The sequence below is a fragment of the Protomyctophum parallelum genome (genome assembly GCF_964188405.1).
Source record: "Protomyctophum parallelum genome assembly, chromosome: 19".
NCBI classification, from domain to species: domain Eukaryota; kingdom Metazoa; phylum Chordata; class Actinopteri; order Myctophiformes; family Myctophidae; genus Protomyctophum; species Protomyctophum parallelum.
The window spans coordinates 13,410,323-13,428,613 of NC_139717.1; the positions used below are offsets into that span (position 1 = coordinate 13,410,323).

The 18,291-nt window shown below is 41.8% G+C and overlaps 2 protein-coding genes across 2 annotated transcripts in view; both read right to left on the reverse strand.

Annotated features, from left to right (window-relative positions):
• Positions 1–2,114: 2,114 nt before the first annotated feature.
• Positions 2,115–5,897, reverse strand: LOC310877167 (uncharacterized protein). Its single transcript, XM_083790904.1, has 6 exons — positions 5,836–5,897; positions 5,343–5,452; positions 4,717–4,770; positions 4,323–4,541; positions 3,554–3,649; positions 2,115–2,986 (listed from the first exon to the last, which is right to left on the reverse strand). Exons 3-6 carry the CDS (start codon positions 4,768–4,770, stop codon positions 2,687–2,689), a joined length of 669 nt encoding a protein of 222 aa, XP_083647030.1. The 5' UTR covers positions 5,343–5,452; positions 5,836–5,897; the 3' UTR covers positions 2,115–2,686.
• A 7,663-nt stretch (positions 5,898–13,560) lies between these two features.
• Positions 13,561–18,291, reverse strand: part of LOC310876727 (palmitoyltransferase ZDHHC14-like) — a 30,545-nt gene continuing 25,814 nt past the window's right edge. The window contains exons 8-9 of the mRNA XM_083790349.1: positions 16,065–16,170; positions 13,561–15,223 (exon numbers count right to left, since the gene is read on the reverse strand). Coding sequence (XP_083646475.1) covers positions 14,681–15,223; positions 16,065–16,170 — 649 coding nt within the window. The 3' untranslated portion in view covers positions 13,561–14,680. The remainder of the gene's footprint in view (positions 15,224–16,064; positions 16,171–18,291) is intronic.

Consider the following 18,291-nt stretch of genomic DNA (forward strand, 5'->3'; position numbering starts at 1 on the left):
ATAGCTGAGTTAAGCTAGGCTAAGCTCACATTCGACAAACCTTTGAACTGCAAGCAGAGACATGAAATAAGAAGCCTAACCCTGATTAACGCTGGCACAAATCCTCTGAGTCACTCCCCGTCTCTAAACACAGGAGTTCACGGAAATGCTAATAAACAGCTGAAATTGAGGAAAAGTGGAAAATGCGCTCCCCACTAGGCTATATCACACAGTATGCCAATTGTCAATGCAGATGTGCAATTCAAAGTTTGATTGGTCTGGTACCAATGGGATGAAGAAAGACAGACAGAAAAATAGGACAAGGAGAGAGAAATACCAGGCCATCAGACTATTGTATTGCCTACAGAGCCAATACAATACAAACGTTTTCGTGCCATAGCCTATATATCTCCGTTGCTGTCGGGAGGAAACCACCCAACTCCATTTTTTGGGTTTTGGATTTTACTCATGCAAGTAAAACCAACTTTGATGTGGCAGTATTGCTTTCTTTTCAAAATATAATGTTTTCTTAATTTCCTGAAAAAAATATATTTTTAATTTCCTGAAAAATGAATTTGGAGTTGGGTGGTTTCTTCACGACATACGAGATATCTACCATTTTTTAAATAGCCGGGGATTTAGCTAATTTAGTTTGGGACCTCCTGGAACGCCTCCAAGGATTCCTTGGGGTCACCCAGACCCTAGCCTGGAACTCACCTATGTTTTTGAGTGGTGCAACCACTCCTACAATCAGGAATGTCCGTGGGTATCATGTGGGTATCCGTCATGAGCACGAGTGGTGTGCGCATGCGTGAAATTGGAAAGAGAGAAGTATGTGACATGGCTGCCACCTGCTGGACGCAAATCCAACTACTGACTGTCTAGGTTCATTGATATCCATAATAAAGCTGAGCAGAGAGAGAGAGAGAGAGAGAGAGAGAGAGAGGAGGGGGGGGGGGGGGGGGAGAGGGGAGTTGCACCACTCGGTTCACACAGGTGATTTTATGGCATAGGCAGCTCCCGGCAGGATCCGCCGGGAGAAACTATGCGCAGCTGCGCGACATGAGACTAATTACACTCAGAAAACAGAAACTACTATCTACCCAAATATATTGGTGAATCATTTTTACACCCTTAATTATCGAGTAAACTTGACTGCTATGAAATCAAGTAAAATCTACCTTAAAAATTAAGTAAGTGCAAGTAATATATTAAAGCAGGTTGAAATGACAATTATTGAGTAGATAAAATTAATATGCATTAGCACCTTGAAATGACAATAATTGAGTAGATAAACTTAATATGCATTAGCACCTTGAAATGACAATAATTGAGTAGATAAACTTAATATGCATTAGAAAACCTAGGTTAAAATTACATATAAATTTGAGTATATGGGATTGAAATTGATAGGTTGATTTAACTATATACGAGTGTATGATTTAATAAAATATATGCGTTACATTTACTCAATATTTTAACTGTATTCAACTCATAGTATTTTAATCAAAAAGGAATTCTGTATTTACCTTTGTCAAAGAGAATACACAATGCAATTATACAGATAAGTACGTTTTTAATTGACCAAAGTGAACATTCAAGTATTAAACATTCACATACTGTATGGGAGGAAACAGTCTGGCCACACGAAACAATGTGCAAATTACAATGTCAGCAAATACATTTTAAGAACATTAAACATTTCCTACTATGGCAGGTAAATAAAACAAAACAAAAGTCCACGCACACTATAGTTGAGAGGACAAACATGATAGGATGGTCATTTGACTTTTTTTTTTAGTCAAGGCTGGGTTTAATGAATTACCTGCCGGTGTCCCACCGAAACTATACCGTATACACACACGCGCAGTCGCGCACGCACACACACAATTTGATTGTCTACCCCCCCCCCCCACACACACACACACACACACACACACACACGTCACACTATACTTGACATAAACATTTTAGGTTTAGGTTAATTAATTTGCCTACATGCCGGTGTCTAGCACCCAAATTAGCCGATCTACAAACATGCGCACACACCTGAAAACACAATTTGATTATCTATACCACACACACACAATTTGATAGGCTACTTCATCATAGCAAAAATAGCTGCCATTCTTTTTTGAAAACATTCATCTATGGTCACATGCAGACACCATATTGAAAGTATAGTTGGTCAACAGCCAACACGCATACAATTAAAACCTGGTGTAGTTGTAAAATTGTACAGCACCGAAAAACATGAACCCCAAAAGCATTATTTAACAAGACCCAGACAAATGAACATTAAGTATAAAAGAACTGTGGCCCTTTAAGCAACAAATGTTAGTTTTTAAAGTAATGTGCTTGGAGCAATCAATAACCCATTACTGTATAAGAAAAAAAAAGAAAAAGCAGGAAGGTCAAATGGGGAAGAATTTCTTAATATAGAAAAAATAAAAATAACGTTTTACTGTCTATCGGTGAGGTTTGTACAGATTAATACATTCTAATTGGCTATATGCACTGTGTACACATAAGCACCTCCACTTCAAAACAAGTCTGTCAGACGCACAGATCTGACATGCTGCTGTATGCTTTATACAATAGGCTTTCCTTTTGAACAGTGCAGTATCAGTCAGTGTCGTATGTGATGTGGTTCCCTACTAATCTGTTTCCACTGAAAACATTCAAACTGAAGTTGTCAGTCAGGACACTAGCCAAGCAGACAGTTTTTCAGTGTCTGCACTTTGGGTGTAAGCTGTTGAGGGTCTAGTCCAAGCAGTACCTTTTGAAAAACCTCCAAGATGTATTTGAACTTCTTGGGGTACTTCAAGTCAAACACGTAGGTCAGTCCCAGGAGATAGCAGCAGGCTCTGCTAATATCGCCGAGGTTGTTGAGGACAGGGATGCCCTCAATAACAATACCTACATCAGCAGCTGGTGATTGAGTTTGCAGACTGTAGATAGTCATCAGTTCCCCCGACAACTCCTCTTCTACATCGACACCAGCATCCTGCACACATTGTAAAAATAGAATCTCATGAATGAAAACGTAATGATGATGTTCACGGTATTATCATTCTAAACAGTTACTACTGTTGCACAATTCCCTGCTCTGGGTGGGACCTCCGTCAGTGTCTTGAGTTTGCAATTGAAAACGTTTGCTGCCAACCAGTTGAAGAAATCACAGATTGAGGCCAGATTGAGACCATTCATGTTCATGGAAGAAGCTTGTAAACATGTATTCTATTGCCAATTTGTGACCTTGTAGATCTGCTATTTTTGCTGTACAACATGCTTCCATAATTAAGACATGCTGCCGTCTATGCTGCTATGGAACTTGTATCCATGTGCAGTGCAGACCTGAGTGTATCGTGACCTTACTTAGTATGTAGGAACACATGTCTGAACTGCAGTAGCACTAGACATGCCATCTCACAACCTGATTCTCTGGACACTTTCTCACAAAACAAGCTCCTCACTCTGCCGTTCTTGGCACGTTTGAGATATTGTCTCACAATTAGCCATGATGATGACATTAGTTAAAACTACAAATTGTTAAATACTTTATTTTACTAACTTCAACGTCCTTGATCAGGGCACCAGGCTCTTCTCCCAGATGGTCGATGAGGCACTTGATCACGATTCCTCTGGTTAGCTGTATGGGGTTTCCACTCTGCAGACAAAGTTTTATCCTTAATACAATGCATTACTTTGCACATTCAAGCTGGGCTTTTGTTTACCAACTTTAAAGTCTACCGTTTCAATTGTCTGCACACAGTTTTAGCATTTAGGGCCCCATTTCCACCAGTGCTAAACACATTATCCCGAAACTTCTTTGCCTTTTTTACTCTTTTGAAAAACAAAATTGGTCAACTAGCCAATCTAAATGAACAAAAATGTTTTTCAAAATAGTAAAAAAGCAAAGAAGTTTAGGAATAAGAGGGGTTTAGTACTGACAAGACTATTAAGACATGCATTTCGTCTATCAGGGAATGGACAGGACAGAGACATAGTGATGACTGTTTAGGATACATTAGTATCTAAAGTAAGTGATCGTAATTAACTTAATGGGACTGATCTAGGACATTTGACAGGTTTGCGTTACAGGCAAGATACTACAGTGGAAGTCAATGAGGAACATTTCTCACCCGCATGTGAAGTTACAACATGTCAAGGAAATTACAACACAAACTTTGTTCTAGCTTTTTAAAGTGAATGAATACCGAGAATAGAAGATCTGCAAGTTCACAGACTTCAGTGAGATGCAATGTGAGCTTGCATATCTGCTATTTTCTGATTTAGAAGCCGTTTTTAAGAATCATCCTCAGGTCTAAATGGTTTATTACCTGAAGCAGAGCACTCTTCTTTGCCCGATGTGGCTCTCCTACAGCACCTCTCTTAGATTGGAACATGGACAGCAGTTTAGGTGTGTAGAGGTCCAGTTTAGGTGTGTAGAGGTCCAGTTTAGGTGTGTAGAGGTCCAGTTTAGGTGTGTGGAGGTCCAACATCTCCATGAATTTCGGCTCAAGCTTCATTGTAGTGATCAACTTGAACTCTGCGCTGACCTGAAAAACAGATGAGGGGAAGGGAGAAAAACAAAACACATTGTGATCTTGTACATCCATTTTCCACCACTGTTGCTCCAGGAATGGGTACAATTGGTTAAATACAATGTAAATGTGTGTCACATGCAGGATGTCATTTCTGTTGAACCCTGCTACAAGAATCCAATTTACTCACTTGTGAAGCATCAAACAAGGCCAGCCATCTCTCCTTTACATCCTTGACGCTCATCTAGAAGAGATACACTAGGTGTTAACAGGGAACCAACAGACTGATGTAATGTTTCTTTCAAAAATGAGTTTGACTAATATTTGTCATACCAACTAATCTATAAAAATCACACCTGTGTGAACTGAGCGATGCAACTATATGCATCGTACTGTACTGTACAACTCATACTCTACAGTATAACTCGTACTGTACACTGTACTATGGCTGCTGTGTGTGTGACCTGAATCAGCCCAATCAACCCCAATTCGTACTCATCAGGACATACATATGGACATAGCAGTTGGAGCCGTCAGGCACCACTCAAATCCATATCACTGATAAACTACATCTACTGAGTCCCAACTGTAAAATCTCAATGATTCAACATTTTAATTATCCTCCTCAAGGATCAAAATATTACACAGGGAAGAATTATTGAAGCAGCTGTGTTCATATAAGGCAGCGAGCAGACAACGCAGTGGTAAATGAATAATATCTGCAACACAATGTTTCAGGAATATAGTTGAATAACTGTATAGAAAGGTTGTAAAACAATTATTAAACAGTGTCCTACCAGTAAGGTATCCAGTCACTTGTTTGTCCAGACTGTTGAATTGCTGTCTGTATGAGTCTAGATGCCTGGGGGACAGCCACCGGGAGGCAAAGAGGACAGCATACCGGGAGACAAAGAGTTGAGGTGTAGCTGGAAGACATGGACAGTAGAAAATAAGACTAAATACACAAAAATGAAACCCTGTTAATTTCCCATCAGGCACACTGTTCAATCCTTAGCTCTTGTCAATACTTTGCATTGATTCAATATTTATAAATGCCACAAAGACTAATAGTTTAAAACCCCCAAAAAGCTGAAATTGCAGATTTACAAGCATGCACACAACGCATCACAATGAGACATGCTGTGAGCTTGTAGATCGGCTATTTATTGCTACTTTAAGCGAGCAGACAACGCAGTGGTAAATGAATACTATCTGCAACACAATGTTTCAGGAATATAGTTGAATAACTGTATAGAAAGGTTGTAAAACAATTATTAAACAGTGTCCTACCAGTAAGGTATCCAGTCACTTGTTTGTCCAGACTGTTCAATTGCTGTCTGTATGAGTCTAGATGCCTGGCCCTGGGGGACAGCCACCGGGAGGCAGAGAGGACAGCATACCGGGAGACAAAGAGTTGAGGTGGAGCTGGAAGACATGGACAGTAGAAAATAAGACTAAATACACAAAAATGAAACCCTGTTAATTTCCCATCAGGCACACTGTTCAATCCTTAGCTCTTGTCAATACTTTTCATTGATTCAATATTTATAAATGCAACAGAAAGACTAATAGTTTAAAACCCCCAAAAAGCTGAAATAGCAGATTTACAAGCATGCACACAACGCAATGAGACATGCTGTGAGCTTGTAGACCGGCTATTTATTGTTACTTTTGTGCAGACACTGTAGTATTGGTGACAAAACATCAAACGTTGAAATATGGAGATATGAGGTTTCTGCCCAACAGCAACGATGTATATATGAAATTATGAATACATTGTGTGTGTTTTTTACGGTTGTTACCTCCTGGAACCCAGGTCAAGCAGTGGTGAGGCTTTATTGTTGGCAGCAGCAGGGAAGGAGAATCAAACAGAGAAGGAGCCAGACATTGATGCCTACAGAGTCTACAGACAAATATGCAGACATGCACATGATCAGACAAAGCAACATACATTTTTATACAGGACTTTAGTCCATAAATAGTCAAATACCTAATCTTGCGATCACAGTCACACGGACAGATGCAAAGATACAGTCTAGTCTACTATTATTTTGTAATGGAAGTGAGCGACATGAAGATACAGCCAATGTTTGTAGCTTTGTATCTTTTGCATCTGCCAGTGTGATTGCAGCATAAGAAGTTGGCTAGTAGTAGGCTAGTACATAAAATGCCTTAATGATACTGGACTTACAGGCTATAGTTGACAATGTCCACTCTGTCTGATGTTGGCTCTTGGCTGCAGTGATTTATTCAACAGTCTACAAAACAAACATTAACCAACATTAAACTGTATACTTTACACCGTATACTTTAAAAACATAAATGTGGAAATATAGCTCATCTACAAGCTCACAAGCAGGCTTGAGTTTTTAGAATGATTACTTTTGCTAACAGACATTTAGCACTGATCTAAATGCATTTCGTTACATGCAGTTTATAATTCCAATGATTGTGTTGGATGACAATGTCCACATGTAATTGCACTGTCTGACCCTGCCTGCAGATTTATTCACCGCATTCTACCGCAAACTACGCAGCTGCGTAGAGGCCCCAAGAGTTCTCCCTGAAAAATGTTTAATATCGCAGCCCCGCCAGCCCGTTCCGCCTATTGCGGTCGGTTAGGGGGGGCTCCGACGGCCCATGGCGTCGCTTCCTCAGCGTCACTTCTTCATGATCCTCCCCCGTTAAGCGACGCCCGGTCGCGGCCGTCCGTCCCGTCGTGGGCTCCCCTGTTGGTCTATGTCCCCCTTAGCAAAAGTAATATTTCTAAAAGCTCAAGCCTATAGCCTATACTGCTGGTCTACGTAAAACATGAACCGCACGCAGGCACCGCAAAACAACAAGCTTATCGTCTAACGTTTACTGTATAGATGAAGCATGTTTAGTTTAGTATTACAGCATAGAATTCAACATAATAAATAAGCCCGCGTTTATAGCGGCCATTTTGATAGTTCTTTCAGTGAGCCATACATACAATCGTAAGTCAAATGAACTACAATTACCATGCAGCCCTGAGCCCTTCCCGTTCGGCGCGAACTTTCCCTCGCAAATAATGTGTAGGCTATTCTATGCATTTTAACATGATATTGTGTATATGTACATGGCTGAAACATGTGTAGTTTATGTGTATAGTGTCGACGACCACAGGCGTTACGTTATGGTGGGGCTGAATGAAAATTAGCATGCACTCTTTAGTCTTGACAGTTGTTAGTTTTGCTAGCCCTATACGAGCGTCATGTAAACCATGGCTTTAGTCCGGTCCAAAAAAAAAGTATGAAGACACGGTCAACATTTAATTAACATTTGATAGCTGGCTACTTACCATGAAGGAGAACTTCTCTTGTAACTTCACTTGCGTGGCGCGGCTCAGCTGCTGCTTCTGCTGTAAATTTTGTAATGGCTGCCAGCCTGCCACTCGGGATGACTCGTATCGGTCCGGCTTTCATCGCTGTTATGAACTCTGGCCAATAAGAGGCAGGTAGGCGTGTCTAATGGGTATCTTAGATCATTTCAACCCAATATTATTAGTAGATACCGTATCTACTAATAATATTGGGTAGGAATGAGTAATAATTACATTTCTTCAAACTGATCTGTATGATTACTCCATTCTCAAATATTATGATGGAAACTTACTGAGACTTGTATATATATTTGACCAATATTACCAGTTTGGCATATACTCATTTATTTTCATGAAATTAACTAAAACAATAGATGTACATTTAACTCACAAATAACAGTTGGATTTTTACTCAATAATTATTGTATATCCAACTAAAAGGATCCCATAAGTGATATTCACAGATTTTATTAAGCTAATATACCTTTTTTTAATAGTCGTACTTACAAGGCGATTGTTTTACTTTTTTGAGTGTACTTAGAGCGACAGAGAGAGAGAGGAGTGTGTGTGTATACATGTCTGCGTGTGTGTGTGTCAATTTAACAAAGGTGCAGACGACCAGAAATCAGCAGAGAGTGAGCAATATTTGCGCTACTCTATGCCGAATTGAAGTGGACTCAGACCCAGACTTTTTTTCTCTCCCTGGAAATAAAAACGTCTGGGTTTCCGAGGCTACCCAGACCCTGACTTCAGAACCACAGAGCTAAGTTACAATACGTAAATGAACCAGTCTTGCAACATTTGTAGATAAAAAGTAGTGAATTTATTGACATCCACTCGGTGCGTATATAGTAACAGCCGGAAGTCAATGAGTCTCTTGGCACGTCATCATGATTTGGCATCATCACATTTTATAGACTGCGGTACAAAGTGTGGCACTGGTTGGACAGACTCTGCCTCCAAACAGCATCCAGATGTTCTCTGAAAAGCGCAAAGGCTTAATGTCCGTTTACTAAGATGGAGCGTCATCAGAAATATCGTTGCTGCCGGGCAGAAACCTCTCTCCACGTTTTAACTTTTTGTGTTTTTTCATAAATTAACACCCTACTTGATCGCACTACAGCATGAAAATCATGAAATGTAGCAGATATAGGCTACAAGAAACGTGGCGCAAAGTGACACGTTTTGAGCTTGTAGATCTGCTACTCTTTTCCCCCTAAATCCTGAAATGACATAATGCGGTTTCAACCCGACAGAGACGATAGGCTATGTTCACACTGACAGCCCAAATCCGGATTGGAATCAGATTGGTTTGTATCTGAAGTCTGAACACCATAAAACTAACATGGAAACTGGATTTAAAAAATATATATATATGAACCACATTCTTAGGTGGTTTGAAATGTGATTAAAATCTTCTAAATAATCGCATGTCTCAGTCTGGACACTATTTGGACACTGAAGCCCGATTTATACTTTGCTGTACGACAGTATCTCTCATCAAAAGTAGCCGATCTACAGTCTCACAAAGCATTGCGAGTAAACATCCAATCTGATTGCAAATAACAGCCATCTGATCTGATCTTTAGGAGATCAGATTTGATATTCTGCAGTCTGAACTGAACAAGGTTTTAGAATAATACGACACGCAAACCGGCAACATCAGAATTCTAAGGCTGATGGGATTATTTATCAAATGGGACCTCTTGAAAAGGGACTATTCTTTCGACTTCTTCTCCGTTCATTTACAGTGGAACCACGATATAAACAACACACAAGCCAACCTGCGTTCTCATATAGTGCATAATGTTTAGAATGCATTGCCCCTGCAGAAATGAAACTCTTCTGAACTCTGGCAGTATTTAGCGTGACGCTGTATTAGAGCAGCAGTCCCCAAACCTTTTTGGCCGTGCACCCCCTGTTACCTCCTGACAGCTCTGGTGTGCACCCCAATGCTCAGTCTTGTTGTATTTGGCCGTAAATTATACATTATTTTAATATGATTATGGCAAATAATCACAGAATGTCACTGCACTGAGAGACATGCAGCTGCTGTAGACTCTTCTACAGCAGCTTCTTACAACAGTGTTTTACATGATTTTGGCGTTAGTGTTAAATAACACCATAAAAAACGCCATTACTCTGTCACGCACCCCTAGAGGGCATCCGCACCACAAGGGGTGCACACAAAGTTTGGTAACCCCTGTATTAGAGCAACACACAGGGCATGGAACCAGCGAACCCTGTTGCGTTAGTGAAACACTCAATGAAGTGGAATGCTATAACCAAGATTAGGGTGGATTAAAGCCTGATTTATATGGCATCGTATGATGGTGTACACCGATCTATAGGCAGCACATCGCACAGCGTTAGCATGTGGATCGGCTATTTTACGACAAAGCTCATGAAGTGATTTTTGTTTGGTTTTTGTTCTGCTAGAATGTGCCATGAGTATGGCATAGCCACTTTTAAGTTTGAAATGATTTGTCACACACTGAAATAGTAAATGTAGAATCTAATTGTACTTCAGTTACTAATTTCTGAAAAGAAACACACTTAAAGGTGTCTTATCGTGTGGACCCTCTCGAAAACGAGATATTGTATCTCAAGGGGTACTACTTTTACAGATTTTGAATTTGAATCCAGAAAAGCAACAGTTTAGGAAATATGAGGTTTCCACCTGACAGAGACAGCATGCGCTTCCAGCTCAAATCTTCTGCAGAGCCGAGCCAATCAAACAAAGCTATGGGAAACAAGAACGGGAACAGGAAATGGCTAGCCTCCACCTTCTGGAAACCCTACAGTTTGAGGACTACACTTATGCAGAGTCAATTGAATGGATTCGTCATCATCATTTAAAGCAGCACTATATAGTTTGGGATATCAGTGGTCACTTAGTTTGGACACAAATAATCGCTCTCTGCAAGCATGTCCAGCAGTTCTGTCTTGGTGCCTTGGCAAATGCCAGGATGAAACTCATTGTATCCTATACATAGTAATACAGTCAAACCCTCGGGGACCCCCCTGAGTCTATACATGTATGGAATGATGATTGTTATTGCTTAAACCTGTAACTTCATCATTTTGTGGGACACAGTATGATATAAATATATATATATACTGTATATATGTGCCAGATGTGTACCTCCCAGCCCTGGCAGAGTAGTTCTGGAGTAGTTCCAACGGATTGTGTGCCCCTGGTTTTTCCCTAATGGGACTGATTGAGGGTAGCTACTGGGACGTAAGTCGGGACTTGATCACTCCCGGCTGGGTCGCCTGAGTGAGGGGTATGATGTTGCGAGACCCGAAACCCCGTTGACCTCAGGATACATCACTGAGGATACGTCCCAGGTGCATCCATGCGATGTTTTTTTTGTTATCTATATATATATATATATATATATATATATATATATATATATATATATATATATATATATATATAGTATACTAAAAAGTTATAGTGGTGCTTTACACTGGTCTTATACATTTAATTAAGGAAAACTATGTCCTTTGTTTTTTGCACAATATCATGTTTTCCTATTTATGGCACATTGTATCAGACACTGTCAACAGAAAACATTTCCAAAATACTTTCTCAAGTACATTTTAGGTACGTACGTATGTCTTGATGTGTTCGGAGGCATAGCATATACTAACTAGACCATTATCATCAAACCTCATGTGGGAGCTTAGTTTAACCACTTAAAGGAGAATTCCATTTCTTACCTTTCTTTGTAGTTGTTACGTCCCCACCAAAGAGGTCCAGGTGTTATTTTGTACAAAAGCTCCTTTTTGGCTATTTCCCCTACCATAAGCCCTAAATGAATTGCATTGAATTGAATTGAATGGGAATTGAATGGGGCTATGGGGTGTTGTGCTAATTCGCTTATTTCCATCGCTCAAAATTTAAAAAGAATTGTATATATCCTCTCTTTATAATGTAAATAATATCCCAAGCGGCACAGTTTACTACTTATTTCGATGGAAATAAGCGAAATAGCACAACACCCCATAGCCCCATTCAATTCCCATTCAATTCAATGCAATTGATTGAGCGCTTATGGTAGGGGAAATAGCCAATAAGGAGCTTTTGCACAAAAAAACACCTGGACCTCTTTGGTGGGGACGTAACAACTAAAAAGAAAGGTAAGAAAGCATTCTAGCATGGAATTCTCCTTTAAGCCCTATATACTTTGTCGTCCGGAATGAAATAGCCTCCTACAGAAACAACACCGGCCTATCATGTGGGGACCCCACATGATTTCGAGGTGTCTCCAGATCACATTGAAGTGACAACTTAATAATAATAATACAGAAGAAAGAAAATAAAACATCAAAGGTAAACAACAAATTACTATATTATAAAAACTTGTCAAACATTGGTCATGCTGTCAAATGAAATTTTCACCAGTTTTTGAGCTTGTATTTCACAATATTTATCCGTGGGACCGAGTCAAACTAAATGTAATGCCTCGACTCCTACAATTCCAAGTGCTTGTCAGGGTAGGGGTCCCCAGTTGAAATGGGATTATGTTGTGGGGTCACAAGGTCACGGCCTCAAGGTTGAGAACCACTGCTGTAACTGAAAGATCACAAGTTCGAACCTTCATGATTGCACTGTGATTGATGTCCAGCGTTAGCATGTTGCTAATCTCATACTTGTTTTGCTTGAAGCTCTGGCTAGGAGGAGCATCGGCTAAATAAAGGTAAAAGGTAAGGTTTATTTGGCACTGCAGTATGTTATTTGGCACAGGCTGTGTATGAGTGGACCAAAAAAACTCAACCTGAATCAGCTTTTTTTTATTTTACTGTCAACCAGCTATAAGAGTCTGAAAAGAGAGAGAGGCTGGAGGTGATGCCGTATAGTATATCCTGGCAACTGTTGTGACACAGATGGAGAGTCATTTATGAAAACATGTGTCAATAGAGTGCTGAAGTTTGGAGTTCCAAAACCCCCAGAAATTAATTAATTTGTTTGTTTTATTTTTTGGTTAAATGCCTGAAATCAGGTCTGTGGTTAAGACAAGCTTGTCACGTTTTGTTCTACGACATAAAGTAAATATAATCCCACTCAAGTTTTTACGAGTCTTAAGTCAGGGACATTACACGTCTTGAACACACACGCAACGGTGGTGACGTTCAAGACAAGGAACAGAGTCGTAGTTTGCTCATAAAGTGCTAACATTAGCTTTTCACTTCGTGGTGATTGCATTTAAGCCTCAAAATTCATATAACGGGCGTTCCTTTGTGAAGATAATGTTGCGGAACAAAACGTGTACTTGTGAACCCTTATTTAACAGAGAGCTGATTTTCCGGAAATAATCAAAAATCCATTGCAGAAAAGGAAAAATCCTTGGACCAGTCTATAGTGGAAATGGACATCTGTAAGGGGGGAGGTTTATATAGGGAGTACTCTATAGTGGAAGTGGATATCTGTAAGGGGGAGGCTTATATAGGGAGTACTCTATAGACCGATTCACAGAGGCTTGCCTGGGTGCGGCCATTACTGAGGTGTACCATTAAGCAGCAGCACTGATTAGCTACACCTGGCCTACGAAGCACCTGCTCCATGGATTACACCTCAGTAATGGCCGCGCCCAGGGCACCCCTCTGTGAATCGGTCTATAGTGGAAGTGGACATCTGTAAGGGGGAGGCTTATATAGGGAGTAGTGTGGGTGATTATCTGTAAGGGGGGAGGCTTATATAGGGAGTAGTGTGGCTGATGAGTCCTTTTAGGGACTGTGGAGCCTGTCTGCCATCTTTCATTCTGTGTATGTATGTATCCCAAGGAGTTCAGTTTAACATCCATGACCAATAGTTTATCAACTAAATATGTTCATCTTGGAGTTTGCGCGCGTGCGTTTGAATTACTATACTTGTGAGGGTCTAATGAAGTGCAGTAGAATTCGAGAAAGGAGGACAATGTACCTGGTCCTCACAAGAGAGGTTAACGGTTACAAAAAAAGGTTTGGGGATTTAGGCTGACAATTACGGTTGGGTTTGGTTTGCAGTTAGAGATCCTGTCTGATTACACACACAGTACACACAATATCAAACGCATGTTCTGTGTTCTGTCTGTGTTTGATGGCCGCCTCAATGCTTTTCCAATGGGAGTCACATGGTTTGACCAAACATTAATGTTTGATGGGGGGAGGGGGCAGCAATCAGCAATCAAACTCAAATGTTTGGTCAAACCATGTGACTCCCATTGGAAAAGCATTGAGGCGGCCATCAAACACAGAACATGCGTTCTCTACGTGTGTATGAGGCCTGAGAACTACGACTATAACGATAACTACATCGTTCAGCATTGTATATTTGTTTTATAGTCAGTGTGAACTCTGCCATCCACTTGACTTGGAACCATTTTTTAAACTATATTTGTATAGTTATAGTGCTTAGTGTGAACGGCCCTTTATACTTACAGTAGTTGGCACTGAACCTAGCCAATCAGTGAGCTTGTAGGTCGGCTATTTTCGGCACGATGTCCACGACAAAGCCGGATTTCTATAATAATTATTAAACAAATACAATGGAATAAAACGTGGGTTTAACGGGTTATGTAGTCGATGTGTTTAACACTAACCCCGTGGCGTCCGTGTGCGGTTATGGTTAGGGGTCGGACTAATGAGCGGTCGGATATATATATATATATATATTAAGGTTCAAAATGGTTAAGGTTCAAAATGGCAAAAAGAATATCCTCAAAACTAGTATTGTGTGTGTGTGTGTGTGTGTGTGTGCGCGTGACCGCGTGTGTGTGTACGTGTACGTGTCGTGCACACACGCAGACACACGTGGCGTCCGTCAGACAGAGCTCAGTTTGACCAGTCCTCGGACAGAGTCTTCGTGCAGCGAGTCCTGACTGGCCGGGTCGTACAGGACGTGCGGCGGGAGGGGCGGCATGTGGGCGTGGCCACACGGCGGCAGGGGCGGCGGCGGCGAGGTGGGCGTGTCCTCGGGGCTGCTGACAAAGTGGTGGTGGAGGAGGTGGTGGTGGTGCAGGTGGTGGTGGTGACAGTGTGTCGCCATCATCTCCGCCTCTCGCAGCGACAGCATGTCGCCTCCTCCTCCTCCCCCGCCGCCACGGCCGCCGCCTCCTCCTCCTCCTCCTCCTCCTCCGCCGCAGTTGAGCGTGGGCATGGAGACGGGCAGCGAGGGCTGGTGGTGCAGGCCCCCGGGGGCCACCAGGTACGCGCAGGGGCCCCCCAGGGAGGTGGGCTTGTTGTTGGCGGCGGGGGCAGGGCCCCCCCCTCCTCCCAGGGCAGAGGAGGGCTCGCTGTGGAGGAGAGGAGTGGCGGCCGCCTGCAGCACAAACTTTGTGCTCTGAATGCACTGGTCCTGATCACACTGTGTGAGAGGGAGGGAGAGAGAGAGAGAGTTTATATTCAATATTTATATGTAAATACATTGTTTTATTTTGATTGTCTTGTTCCACTTTTCGTTTGGCAATGTAAACGCACATTTTCTCATGCCAATAAAGTTCCTTTGAATTGAATTGAGAGAGTGTGAGAGAGAGAGAGAGAGAGAGAGAGAGAGAGAGAGAGAGAGAGAGGGAGGGCTCAAATCACCCGTTGCTCTCGACATGCGTTGGTCCAACATGCGTTGAAATATACAAAGAAATTACTGACAAATTCATAATTTTTTTAAACAAGAAAAAAAAAAATATATATATCTACAGATCAGACATTTCCGCTATTTTCTAATGTATGACATTTTTTTGACATGAAAATAATTGAGATTATATGTAATAATTGTGCCAGGTCTAACTGGAGGCAGGCCTCCCACAGTCAGCAGGTGTTCTGCAATACGCACCATGTGTGTGTGGAGCTGTGTGGAGGTAGAGAGGCTGCAATACGCACCATGTGTGTGTGGAGCTGTGTGGAGGAGGAGATGCTGCAATACGCACCATGTGTGTGTGGAGCTGTGTGGAAGTAGAGAGGCTGCAATACGCACCATGTGTGTGTGGAGCTGTGTGGAGGTGGAGAGGCTACAATACGCACCATGTGTGTGTGGAGCTGTGTGGAGGTAGAGAGGCTGCAATACGCACCATGTGTGTGTGGAGCTGTGTGGAGGTAGAGAGGCTGCAATACGCACCATGTGTGTGTGGAGCTGTGTGGAGGAGGAGATGCTGCAATACGCACCATGTGTGTGTGGAGCTGTGTGGAGGAGGAGATGCTGCAATACGCACCATGTGTGTGTGGAGCTGTGTGGAGGTAGAGAGGCTGCTCCCGTTGGAGTGGGAGGTGACGGGCTGGGGCGTGTCTGGCTGGATCAGACCTCTCCTGTCAATCAGACTGAAGACGCACACAAACACAGATTTAGTCTTGCGTGGCCAGACAACTATTCCACAATCACAGAATGCTATATAGTCTGGAACTACACAGTATACAGTATATATAGTATATAAGTCTGACTCGAGAGACAAGATCTTAAAAGCACTCAAGCCCTATTTTAATATACTACTATTTTGAGACGTGTCAATGGCATGCCCAAAACATGGACGGCATGTTGAAAGTTATTATTAAGGAAGATTTTCCTGCCTGGAATACATGATTTTTTTGGATTTGTGGTCAAATTCTACGTTTCCTTGGATATGCTGCAACGTGTGGACTGTGGACCGATTCCTCTATTCCACAAAGTCAGGCTCATGTACAGTATGTAGACGGATGGACAGTTCCCAGGTGAGAATGCATGTACTGTGAAGGTCCCTGCAGACAAAAACGGCTGAAAATTGCCAAATAACGCATCAGCCTGCAAGGACCTTAAGTGTAATGTGACGGACGGACGGAAGGACAGACAGACAGTTCCCAGGTGAAAATGCATGCACTGTACGTGTAATGTGATGGATGATGATGCCTGAAGAAGCAAGTCTGCTCAGCAAAACCACACACACACACACACACACACACACACACACACACACACACACACACACACACACACACACACACACACACACACACACACACACACACACACACACACACACACACACACAGTACTGTTTGTAGAGGCTGAGGAGCATATGGAGGTTGCTCTTATAATTACTGACACATCACACACTCTGTTTCACTCAACCAGAAACCTCTTATCTCAATCATTTTGTGTCCTTTTCGTAAATGATCCTACATCCTACTTGATCGTACTACAGCATCACACAAAAGCATCAAAACAAGCTCAAAACTTGGCGCGAAGTGATGTTTGAGCTTAAAGATCTGTTTTAGAATTTTAACCCTGAAAAGTAACAGTTTTGAACATATGAGGTTTCCACCCGACAGAGACAATATACTATATATATACACACACGTGTATGTTGAGTGCCTGTGTGTGTGTGTGTGTGTGTGTGTGTGTGTGTGTGTACTAGCACCTCCTCTTTCCATCTTTTGATTCAATCTCTTGAAAACACAGCGACTGTTTTTGTTTTCGTATGACAAATTATAACATACCTTTATAGATCTTAAAGGTATAGTTCACCTAAAGAATGACTTATTCTCTATCAATTAGAGTCACCAATGAGGCCTTGAATTTGTGGGCGATCTTTATGTTTTTGTCAGATTCCAAAGCCAATTAATAATTTCATTTTACAAAAAAACAACTAAATCATTCTCCATGAATTCAAGGCTTCATGTGGTGTGTACTAGAAAATAAGTCATTTATTGGGTGGGCTACTCCTTTAAGCGGGTAACGGTATCAGACATTTCACCAGTGGCACAAGAAGACACGTGATTGGTTGAATTGTCCCACATGACTCCAGTCAGACAGAGAAGAGTGTAATTACTGCTCACTCCGTCTGAACGAGACCTTGATTGGAAAGTCTTAAACACAGCAGGAACGCTACGATGCACATCAGGGAGTTAGGCTAAGGAGACGGAGACGGGGGGGGGAGGGGGAGGGAGAAATGTAGTTGGAGAGAAGAGGCAGAAAGGGATAGAGGGGCGTGGGAGACGGAGGGAGAGAGATTGAGCGCATGAGAGAGAGAGAGAAAATCATGGGAGAGGTTCGAGACAGAGAAAAAGAGACAGAGATAGAGAGAGACACGGAAAGACTACAAAGGAGGAGATATTAAAGAGAGAGAGAGAGAAGCAGAGAGCGGGAGAGAGATCATCCATCACTGTTCCCTAAACAAGAGACTCCGTATTAGCCTCTAATTACAAGTAAATGGCACAGATTACTGTAATCCTTCATCATCAGTGTGTGTGTGTGTGTGTGTGTCTGCCTCTAGTGAGTGTAAGTACATGCACACGCCCAGCTATACCAGCAGCATCTGTAGCCGATGACCAGCTGAACTAATCTGAAATCATAAATGCGCGGCTGTTCATCTGAACTGAACTTTTTGCTTCCTATATGATGAATTCCTGTTCTGTTCTTTAGCTACATAGAAATGTCTATTTGTATGTCTCTAAATGTTTGTATGT